We start from the raw sequence: 12,322 nt of genomic DNA on the forward strand, positions 1-12,322 counted from the left end.
TCTCTGCATGAAATGCTCCCTTGGTATCTCTAATTTTCTTGAAGGGATCTCTAGTTTTTCCCATTCTATTGTTTTCCTCTACTTCTTTGCATTGTTCACTTATGAAGGCTTTCTTATTTCTCCTCGCTATTTTTGGAACTCTGCATTCAGATCGGTACATCTTTTTTTCTTAAAGCGACAGTTATAACTATGTTCATTGTTGATATGATTTTAAGAACAAATGTTGCTATATTAAGGCAGGATCAAAACCCAATGTCTCGCTCAGTCTATCTACTCGGTCACACATCTGTGTAAGACTCCAGTTGTCTGTTGCAGAAAGAGACAAAACACTCAAAGCACACTACATGACCAAAGGCAGAACAGTAGATGAATATGTTGGTTTTTTCCTAGGGATGAGCGGAAGGAGTCTGTCTTGAGCCAAACTAAAGCAGAGGGAAGTGGGTAAAGGGTTTCCAGGCCTTGCTTTACTCAGTTTTCTCATCAAGGATGCTTTCCAAGAGCGCTCCCCTCCATTTATTCCTTGGGTGGAGGTGTTTTGCTGTTTTAGTCTCTCCACTAAATATGTACTGCATTTAAAAATCTACTACAGAAATGGCTCATCCTCCAAAACATTAGACATTTCATAAGTCCCTAAGGCATTGCATAATGCTAAGATAGCTGATTTTTCAGAACATCTATATATTCCTCACAAGTTTCAGAGACTCTAGAGGATTCATTATTCTCTTGATAATGTCCCAAACTAAGATAGTCCACCTTCTAAAACTCTGTTTTGCTTTATCTGTCACCAGAGCTGAAATAAAAAGTTAAATTGCCAGCAGCAATCTTACCTCACAGTTTGCACCTCTTTTGAGAAAACGAGTCCCAGCGAACTTACTGGATCTTCTAGCTATTAAAGTGACATACACAGGTCGTCCATAGATCAACAGCTCTTAGAAATCTAGTTAAAGCTGTTTAGCACTCATGACCATCACACCCAACCAAAAGAATCATTCTACGTTAAATATATCTTGTCCAGTAGGTTAAAGAACACCAAAAAGCTCCACCCAAGAAACGGAACAGCACTGGGTCTAACTGCTCTTTCGAAGTATGCAGGTATTAAGGCAAAACCGAACCTCACTAAAGAGTGGTTTCCATGAATTTCAGAGGAAACGGTAACCAGATGTAGGCTTATTGGTCAAGGGAAGACCTGTGGTCCCTCCTTGCAGCCAGGTAAGAATGTTAAAGGTACAATTAATCCTTCTTCATTCTTCAGAGACCATACACCTATCAAACTGAGCACCTCTCCATTAACAGGGTGTTTAAATTATGAAGCAATAGCTAATTCTGAGGGAATGGAGTTAGTACTAATACTGTGAGAGCACCCAAATTTGTCATCTAACTGCGAAACTGAACACTGGGAACTATTTAACCAAAATAAAGTTTCAATTAATATTGTCACCTTAGTTAACTTTCTGAACCTCAGTTTCATCTTCTGTAAAATGGTGTAAGTGCAAAAAAAAAAAAAAGTAACCAATTTTATTAGGTGGTTGGGAAGACTGGGTTAGGTAATGTGCGGAATGTGTGCCTGGCTTATAGCAAACATTCAATAAATAGCAATGACTGTTACCATCATATAGATTCCAGAATTCATTAAATGCTTATTAACTGGGAGACTGGATTCATCATTTCAACTAATGAGCTTTAAAATTATAATCTATGGTGCTATTTACTACTTTAAAGAAACAACCATTTATTGTACTTAATACATGCCAGGCCTGAGTTAGCTCTTGAAAAATAAAAGACAGTTTAGAATTACTTTTTAGAAGCTGCCCTTAGAAACTGTAGCACCTTCTCTTTAGAGTCCTTGGTGGTGGAAACCGTGTGTTTTTTCCAGGTTGATTCTACTTTTGGAAAAATATATAGTAATTCGGGGCCAAATTTCATTATTCAGTGAATGATCAAGCAGATAATACCACTCACTGGTTGAAAATGAGTATCAGGTAACGAGCCATTTTACGTGTAACACGTAAATCTCACCAAATTCATTCCAAAAGTCCTCTGCATCTTCATCTAGCCTCTCCTCACCCTCATTTGCCACAAAGGAGGCAAATCAGGTCTTCTCCAAGGCCAACCTCTCCAACTCTACCCTTTGACTCCCTGACTCCACTCCTGTCGATGTTCTGGTGCAAGAAAGCACGCTATTGGTTAATCACATTCATCCACTCAGTGGTCTCAAAACAACCTCTCCTTTATAGTGTTCCCTCTAAGTTTTTAACAAACCTAAGACACAAGGAAGACTGTCAACCAGAAAGCATGCTAGGTGCACAAATGTTCTTCAGGATCTCTAAAAGGGGCAGGAAAAAACTTAACACCACTTCTAAAAAGTAGACATTGCCTTCTTAAGCCTCATAAGAACACATTCAATATAACTAGAAATCAAATAAAACGACAAATGACATTTATAAGATTGATTTACCAGCTTAACACCAAGCTCAATCTATGTCTATTTAATCTATTATGACTCTTCCCACTCCAGATCTTCATTACATTATGCCTGAACCACTGCAATCTTGTCCTAATGCATGTCTCTTGGTCTAGGGTGGATCAGATGGTAAAGAATCTACCAGCAACGCAGGAGACCCAGGTTTGATCCCTGGGTTGGGAAGATACCCTGCAGGAGGAAATGGCAATCCTCTCCAGTCTTGCCTGGAGAATTCCATGGACAGAGGAGCCTGGAGGGCTACAGTCCACAGGGTCACAAATAGTGGGACATAATGGAGTGACCAACACACTTTGAAAATGGTTACCCACCCAAGCTTCCTAAGTACTAATTTGTATGTTACCCTCTTGAAAAAAACTTTCAAAGATTCCAGCACCAAACCCAAAGTCCTTCATCCGACCACCAAAGTAATCTGGTGATTGGCAGTCTGACTCCCCCCTAACTCATCTCCTTCCCACCCCATTGCACCTCCCAGGCATTTTATACACAAACCACAAGTACACTCCCATAAACTTTTCCATCTCTACACTCACGGTGTTTCCCCAACCCACAGTCTCACTGCCAAGGCCTGCTTCTTGATCAAGTCAAGCCAAGTTCAACTCTTCCTATGAGCCTGGCCCCATCCTCCCCTCCTGTTAGCGATTCTGCTCCTGCTCTTAGGTAAGAATGACACTTACTACCTACAGCACTTTCTGTGCCCAGAGCATTTTCTTCCTTGTTATTTACCTGTCTGGACAGGGGAGCCTGGTGGGCTGCCATCTACGGGGTCGCACAGAGTCGGACACGACTGAAGCGACTTAGCAGCAGCAGCAGCGGCAGACATAATAGATCTGCATTCCTCTTTGTATTTCAACCACCCAGAATGCGTCATTGTAACCTATCTGCAGGGTGCATAGATAACCGTAATGATCTTATAATTCATATACAGCTTTCTACAAACTGGTATAGCATAAATAATATGTATCTTAATGTTTTAAAAAAGGATACTTGACTGCCCACAGAATCCATGAATAATGTATAGCAGCCAGTCACGATGGACAGTATTTTTAATTATATCTAGAAGTTCGCCATTCCACACGTACTTCATGTAAGGCTCACTAGAGATCCCAAATACACCTGAAAAAATAAGAGTTGGTATCAGGAAGATAAGGAAATTGGTGGACATTCAATCCATTTTTAAGCTCTCAAACTTTCGTTTTTTAATTTCAAAATGTCTGATAAATACCACTGCTGTTTTCAGTGGATATAACTCTTCTCATTGCCCAGAACACTGTGCTGATTCTGTACAAAGTTAAAGAAAAAACACATTTTTCTGATCTGTGAGAGTTTTTAACCTAGAGAAAAGCAAACAACTGGGAAATTAGGGACACACACGTACAAATACACGAATGAGGCTGACAGACAGCAGGAGCAGTGACTGGGAGGATGGCTCTGGTGTCACAGTGCCTGGGTCCACATCTGAGCTCTGCCTCGCCAGCAGGGTGACAGGTGTGTTCAAGCGGGTCACTTATTTCAGTGCCCCGTTTGCTCATGCGTGCCCCTTCCGTGTGACTGTTGTAAAGGCAAGTTGATAATGCACATGAAATGCTCAGAACAAGTCTCGTGTCTTACTCATAATTCTGTAAGTGGTAGTTATTATTATATCAAGCTTTTTTGATATGACAAAATTAATTTCATCAAGCATCATTTCAGGATATCCAGATAAATTTACTAAATATCAATAAGTTTTACAAAGCTTATATAAAGTACGAAATAAGAAATAAGTATAAAAATAGTGGCTTAAAATATTATAATAGTTCTGCTTAGAGACAAGCAATACTATTTTTCTTCTCAAAACATGTATGTTGAGAGTGTTTATATACACCATGACAAATGCTCTTTGGTTTTATTTATAAAAAGTGAGCCTTCTCTGCCCCTTCAATGACATTACATTGAGCATGAATAATGGATAGCAGTCCTGTCTTTGTCACTTACCAGCTCTGTGACCTTTGGCAAGTTACATAACATCTCAGAACCTCCATTTTCCAAACTGTAAAATGATGATACCACTCAGCTCAGAGATATAATTCAGATTTTTAAAAAATATAATATATGCAAAGTGACTAACATGCTGCCTGACACATTAGAGACTTTTTAAAAAAATGTATTATTTTCCTTTTCTACCTACGCAGACAACTTTTGCCCTCGCTTTCTCTTTCCTATCAGTTTCCCCCTGTGTAGTAGTAGCGTCCCTTCCCCACAGAAAAAATATCTATGTTCTAATCACCAGAACCCATGAGTAAGTTATGTCACGTGGCAATGAGAAATTAAAGCTGCAGATGGAATTAAGGTTGCTAATCAGAAATTAAAGCTGCAGATGGAATTAAGGTTGCTAATTAAGATGGGCAGACTCTTCTGAATTGTCCAAGAGGGCCCACTGTAATCACATGGGCTTTGTGAGTGAAAGAGGAGAACAGGAGTGAGAGTGTCATAGTGATGTCATGTGGGCAATCCTCCACCAGCCATTGCTGGCTTTGAAGATGGAAAGGGCAAGGAAATGGCTTTTTCCTTAGGGTCTCAAGAAAGAAATGCAGCCTTACCAACACTCTAACTCTAGTCCACCAAGATCTCTTTTGGACTTTGACTTCTGTAAGATAATAAATGTGTATAGTTTTAAGTCACTGAGTTTGTGGAAATTTCTTACGGCAGTCATAAAAACCTAATACACAGTTTATTCATATCTATCAAGTAGAACTGCTCGACTGATAGTAAAAAGTTAGGTAGCTTCTGGAGTCTTAATTGAGATCTCAGTACAGCTATTCAGATTCAAATGGGAGATGACACACAGTACATACTTACTAATGCTTTTAGCTTTTCTATTACCAAGAACAATATTTAGAAGAGATGATGTGAAAAATATTTAAGTACACATTATCTTACCCTCCACCTGCCTCGAGGGGCACAGATTACAATTCAGATGAACCACAGCAAACTTCTGTGATCTAGATGTTTTGGGGCAGGGAGGGTGCACAGGGTTTTGCTTTAGCTCAAGTGATAGTCAATCTAATAAATGAACAAGAGTCAAAGGCAATTAACAGAGATGGCATTCAGTTGAAGTGAGTCTCAGTCTTCTTAGAGTGGACCAGAACTTCTGGCAAAAGGCAAACAGAGCATAGCCTCTTCCTGAGCGTCCTGCAAGGACAAACCTTCTGGAACTTACCTTCGACCTCTGCACCCACATCTTCATCACTGTCACAGAAGTGGCACTGAGGAAGGGACCCAAAGACACTACTGACTTTTTGTTCCCACAGTAAGGCCAATTCAGCTAAACTGTCTTAACTTTACATCTGAAGCAATGCCTGGCAATGTCTCTGGCCTTAGAGTGCTAGACCAATCCCTAAACCTAGGGATAAAGGTACCCATTCTGTTGTGTGGCTGGTTAGTCCCAGATCCCCAGGGTCACCCTAGACTAGTCACACACAGGTCCTGCAGTAACCCCACAACAGTCCTGACAGAAGCAGGCTGTAGGAGGGACAGGTGGGTCAAGCTGAGACCAGTCAAAGTCAGAACAGCCTCTGACCTTCTACAAGGCTTCCTCTGGACACTGGCCTTGTGATCTTAACCTCTAGGTCTCGGCCTCCTACTTAGCCTTTATTTATGTGAAAGCAGCATTACACCTACTGACTAGTTTTTTACGAGGATTAGAGATATGATACATAAATGTCTAGGCTGCAACAGGCAACCCAAGGTAACTTTTTTCTACAATTCAACTCATACACAATTGGTCTCTATGAAGAAAAATAGGTGGTGGTGTGTATTCTTCAATATTAAAAAAGAAAATTCTCGAGCCAAAGTTGAATGTATTCCATAAAAGGTGAATGAAATTTTGCTAGAAAACATCAGCATACAATATTCTGGCTTGCCCACAAATGAAATCAATTTGGTGATACATGATCTCTGGACTTCCCTCGTAGCTCAGGCACTAAACAATCTGTCTGCAATGCAGGAGACCCGGGTTCAAATCCTGGGTCGGGAGGATCCCCTGGAGAAGGAAATGACAAGCCACTCAGGTATTCTTGCCTGGAAAATCCCATGGACAGAAGAGCCTGGCAGGCTACAGTCCATGGGGTCACAAGAGTCGGATGCAACTTAGCAACTAAACCACCACCATGATCTCTATAAAAATGAATTCATTTATATGAATTCATATATCTGAAGCAACTTCATGAAAGGACAAAGAGCAAATAGGAAAGGAAAAATGTGAAGGAAATGTGAGTGAATTTAATGAGATGCTGTTTCATAGATGTCACATTAACATATATTGGATGTGTTGAAAACCACCTACCATTTCCACCCTGTGTAATCAATCCTTCATCTTCAAAGATGTCGAAACTCTCCTGGCGAGTCTGGGTGGTTTCTGACTTTAACATCTCCAGGGGCATTCGCAAGACTGTGAGATTATATTGAAGTGAGTGGGACAAATCATAGCTGTAACTGAGAAGAGAAAGCTTAATAAGAATTAGAAAAGCAAAACATATTTCATAATCTTGGCTCCCAGAAGGAATTAAAACCTATGAACTAAATTAGTTAGCACCTAATTATGAACTGAATTAGTTAGCACCAACAACAGAAGCAATGTTGTTCAAATAAGCACCTTAAACATAGTAAATCATGAATATAATTGGAAATTTAAAAATCATTACATGACTTAGGCATTTGCATAACTAGAAAAACACAATAAAATGTTAGTAACCTACATTCACTGATTTGCATATGCACTTTGTGCTTCACACTGAAATTAATCTAACTTCATAGTCTTGTATAACAAAGTCATACTTTTATATGTATCTGAACGGACTATTAAAAATGCTATAATATCTACTCTAATAGTATTATACAAGGTCTGTACTCTAGTTTACCTATGAATGAAAATAATTATATTAATTACTAATGGTGGCACCATAACTTATTTAGTAATAAAATAAGAATAAGCAAATAACACAAGCCACTAGAGTGAAACATGTTTGAGAAGCACGTCATTAAAAAAATTATAATAGTCTGTACAAATAAAATTTGCACAAAATCAGCAACTTTCATAAGTATCTTAAGCTATATATTTTTAGCACAGAATTTCAGACAGTATCTAGAATTTCTTAAGTTATACAAATTTGAAAGTATTATAGTCATACTTTAAAATGGTTACAACTTCAGAGATTCTCACACATTATTATTTCTTCTTTAGTTTATTAATATAATTTGAAATTGATTTTTATTTAATATGTTAAATTTATTTAATCTGTTAAATCTGTTAAATTTGTTTGATAGAGCCATTAATTTTATTAGCATCTGATCTCAGAGAGATAAAAACTGTATTAAGAAGTTGATTTCTCAATCCCATATACAAGAGCATAAAAAAACCTTAGGAATAAATTTAACCAAGGAAGTAAAAGATCTGTATACTGAAAATTATAAGACATGAATAAAATAAATGAATAAGACAAATAAATGGAAAGATATCCAGTGTTCACAGAGTGAATGGGAATTGCTCAGTCGTGTCCAACTCTTTGTGACTTCATGGACTATATAGTCCATGGAATTCTCCAGGCCAGAATACTAGAGTGGGTAGCCTTTCCCTTCTCCAGGGGATCTTCCCAACCCAGAGATCGAACCCAGATCTCCCACATTGCAGATGGATTCTTTACTATCTGAGCCACAAGAGAAACCCAGTGTTTATGAAACAGAAGAATTAATACTGTGTAAATAACCATACTACCCAAAGCCATCTACAGATTCAATACAACCTGTATCAAAATTCCATTTTCCACAGGAATAGAAAAAAACAATTCTAAAATTTGTATGGAACCACAGAAGACTCCTAATAGTCAAAGCACCCTTAAGAAAGAACAAAGTTGGAGGCATCAAACTTCCTGATTTCAAACTTCATTACAAAGTTATAGCATCAAAACAGCATGTTACCGAGATTTAAAAAAAAAAAAGACACCTAGACCAACGGAACAGAATTGAGAGCCCTGAAATAAAACCACTCAGATACACAGTCAACTAATACTTAACCAGGGAGCCAAAATGATGAATGGAGGAAGGATGGGCTTCCTGGTGGCTCAGACAGTGAAGAATCTACCTGTAATACAATGCAGGAGACCCGGGTTTGATCCCTGGGTTGGAAAGATCCCCTGGAGAAGGGAATGGCCACCTGTTCCAGTATTCTTGCCTGGAGAATTCCATGAACAGTGTAGCCTGGCGGGCTACAGTCCATGGGGTCTCAAAGAGTTGGACATGACTGAGTGACTGATGACCTGTTTTCCAAAAGACAAATGGAGAAAGGATGGTCTCTTCAATAAATGTGTTAGGAAAACTGGACAACCACCTGCAGAAGAATGAAACTGGACCCCTGTCTTATGCCACTCACAAAAATTCACTCAAAATGGATTAAAGACTTAAATGTAAGACTTGAAACTATAAACTAATAAAAGAAAACACAGGGAAAAGCTCCTTGACATTGGTCTTCACAAATATTATTTTTGGACATGGCACCAAAAGTGCGAGCAACAAAAGCAAAAACAAACAAATGAAACATCAAAATAAAAGGCTTTGCCCAGAGAAAGAGCGAGCAAAATAAAAAGGCAACTTTTTGAATGGGAGAAAATACCTGCAAACCATCTAACTGTTAATGGGCTGACCACCAAAATACATAAGGAACTCATACAACTCAACAACAAACAAATAATCCAATTTTTAAATGGGCAAACGACTTGAATAGACATTTCCCAAATGGCCAATAATTGCATGAAAAGATGCTCACCATCACATTGGGAAATCCAAATCAAGAAAACAATGAGATGTCACTTCATACCTATTAGAATGGCTACTATTAAAACAAGAAACGGCAGGGTTGGCAAGGATGTAGAGAAAAGAGAACACTTTGCACTGCTGGTGGGAACATAAACTGGTGTAGCCCTTATGGAAAATAAAATAGCAGTTCCTTAAAAATTAAAAACAGAACTACCATTTGATCCAGAAATCCCATTTCTGGTTATATATCCAAAAGAAAAAAGATCACCATCTCAAAGAGCTATCTGCACCCCCATGCTCACAGCAGAATTAATCAAGATACCCAGATGAGGCAACAACCACAAATGAACAGATTAATAAATTAACAAAGGAACAGGTAAATAACATGTAGGGTATATTAAAAAAATGGTAGTTGCCAGTGGCTGGGGGAAATGGAGAACTATCGGTTAAAGAGTACAAACTCTTAGCCATAAGATAAATAAGATCTGGTTATCTAACGTACAGCACGGTAACTGTAATTAACAATACTGAATCATGTGCTTGAAATGTGTTAAGGGAGTAAATCAAGTGTTATCAGTACACACACACAAAATCACAACTATGTTTTGGGATGAAGTTGTTAACCAACACTGTGGTAATCATTCTGCGCTACATCCATGTATCTAACCATGACATTGTACGACTTAAACTTACAGATGTCATTAATATCTCAATAAAGCTGGGGGCAGGGTGAGAAACTGGGCTTTTACTTTTAACAATCAACTTTTCCTATTTAAGACAACTGATTTATCCTAGCTGAACCTTAAGAATGTAATATAACATTTTTTTAAAGTCTTTAACCTCATATTTTTTACTTGTGGAATAACTTGAGAAGAACTCAGTATGAGAATGCAGATGAACTTGAAAACCCTGAAGGAGAAATCACTCCTAACAGCTCAGCTCCACTGAGCTTCAGCAGTACCTCAGAGAGACTATAAACAATTCAGCAATAATGGCTGAAAAGCAAATGATGGAGACAACGACAATGGAAATACACTTTCAATAAACATTCGTGGAAGTGAAAATTATTTCTTTAGAAGCCCTTCACTATACTATTGCTAAATTAACTTTCATCAGTTTCACATCATGAAGACATAATCCACTCTACATAGTACATGTTTTTATTTCATAAATAAATAAATGGTTAACTATATTAAGAGTTTAAAAATAAACTTAAAATAATGCAAAGCACCCTAACAGTACATAATGCCAACAGCTACAACACCCTGGGTCCTCTTCTTAGTCCTATGACCCAAGTCCATTGATATATGCGATTTTGTGTTCTACATTTTACTTTGGACACTGTAAGTGACAGAATTTTCCATGCAGCACAATAACTTGCTATATACCAGCCTGCATAGTGGTCACTTCAGTGATAGCGTAACACTCTCTCGGGATGCTCTGATATAATTTACTTGCTTATTTTTCAATTCACCATATTTGGATTGTCTCTGCATTGGTTGGTTTGCTTGTTTGGGCCATGATAGAGAAGCTATCTGTAAAAATAGTGCCTTTGCAAACAGGGACTAATATTTTCCCTCCTGATTTATTTTCTTCAGATATATTTTCATACGTACTTGATGCTTCATTCCTCTCCAGGAAAATTATTAATTTACAATGCCAACAACAATATGTTGGTACTGCAAAAGTTCTCCCTATTTTGAGTTTTTTTACCTAATTTTTACTAGACTGTTAACTGAAAACTGTGAAACGGTTACAACTCTATATATAAACTTTTTAAAATTTTATTTATTTTAATTGGAGGATAATTACTTTACAATATTGCGATACTTCTTGCCATACATTGACATAAACCAACCACAGGCATACATGTGTCCCCCCCAACCCTGAATCCCCCTCCCACCTCCCTGTATATAGACAATGCAGATTTAATTTTTGTAATTCAAAATTACAAAGTAAGCCATTACAGTGTATTGAGATCCCTGTGCTATACAGTAAGTCCTCATTAGTTGTCTATTTTACATATAATAGTGTGTGTATGTCAATTCCAATCTCCCAATTTATTCCTCTCCTCACTTAACCTTAGCAACGTAAGTTTGTTTTCTATATCTGTGACCAGTTCTCTGTAATGGCCTATATGGGAAAAGAACCTTAAAAAAACAGAGTAGATACCTATACCCCCTCCCCCCACATAGCTGACTCACGCTGCTGTACAGCAGAAACACGTACAATATCATAGATCAACTATACTCCAATAAAAATTTTTAAAAATTTGCAGAAATGGACAGGATTTTCAGTATTTGTTTTGTTAATGTTTTAGAGTTTGGCCCTTAATTAATTCAACAACTGTGTGTTTATGTGCTAATCTCTAGATTTAGTACCTTGTGACATTTTCTATTTGGTGTGCTAGATGAAAATGTGTATTTGAGAACTGGCAATAATTACTTTTAATAGAGTGCTTCTTGCCAGTCCTACAGGAGTAAGTAATTTAATTTCTTCAATCTTTAATTTGCTCTTCTGTAAAAAATAAAAGATCAGTGTATAATTTTAAATTATTATTGCCACTCTCATTTGAATAAAGGATGCAGGAATTTTAAAATTTCCTGTTTCGGATATGATGATAATATTGAAAAAGTCAGAAGTATAAATATCTTCAAACTCAAAAAAAATTACAAAATAAAAGTATTTCTTTAAAATCATAATGAAAAGATTATTTTTCATAGTAAGAATAATTACCATTTAATTTATCCATTTAAAATTTCAAAAATTAGATTTTTAAAAGGAGGAATACTTGTATTTATATTGTTTCAGATGAAAAGATTTGGCTATTTTTTTAAAAGAATAATCAGAGTACTACTGTGTTCTCTGATTCTCTTTTTACCTTGTAGGAAATAATATAAACATTTAAGAGACTGACAGAGTAAAAATAAGCTCAAACTTACCTAAAGTAAAAATTGCTGGATAGGTCCACATTTTGGAATATTCGTAGATACCTTAAAAAAATGATTACTATAGTTAACAATATGATGACTACAGTTACTGCTGCTATAATAT

General features: G+C 37.3%; 1 protein-coding gene across 2 annotated transcripts in view; it reads right to left on the reverse strand.

Annotated features, from left to right (window-relative positions):
• Positions 1-12,322, reverse strand: part of FIG4 (FIG4 phosphoinositide 5-phosphatase) — a 167,446-nt gene that overhangs the window by 109,890 nt on the left and 45,234 nt on the right. For both annotated transcript variants that reach the window (XM_005684577.3, XM_018053077.1), the window contains 4 exons: positions 12,211-12,261; positions 6,804-6,952; positions 3,467-3,595; positions 828-928 (listed from right to left, as the gene is read on the reverse strand). In XM_005684577.3, the coding sequence (XP_005684634.1) occupies positions 828-928; positions 3,467-3,595; positions 6,804-6,952; positions 12,211-12,261 (430 nt within the window). The remainder of the gene's footprint in view (positions 1-827; positions 929-3,466; positions 3,596-6,803; positions 6,953-12,210; positions 12,262-12,322) is intronic.

The sequence above is a fragment of the Capra hircus genome, chromosome 9, assembly GCF_001704415.2.
Source record: "Capra hircus breed San Clemente chromosome 9, ASM170441v1, whole genome shotgun sequence".
NCBI lineage: Eukaryota > Metazoa > Chordata > Mammalia > Artiodactyla > Bovidae > Capra > Capra hircus.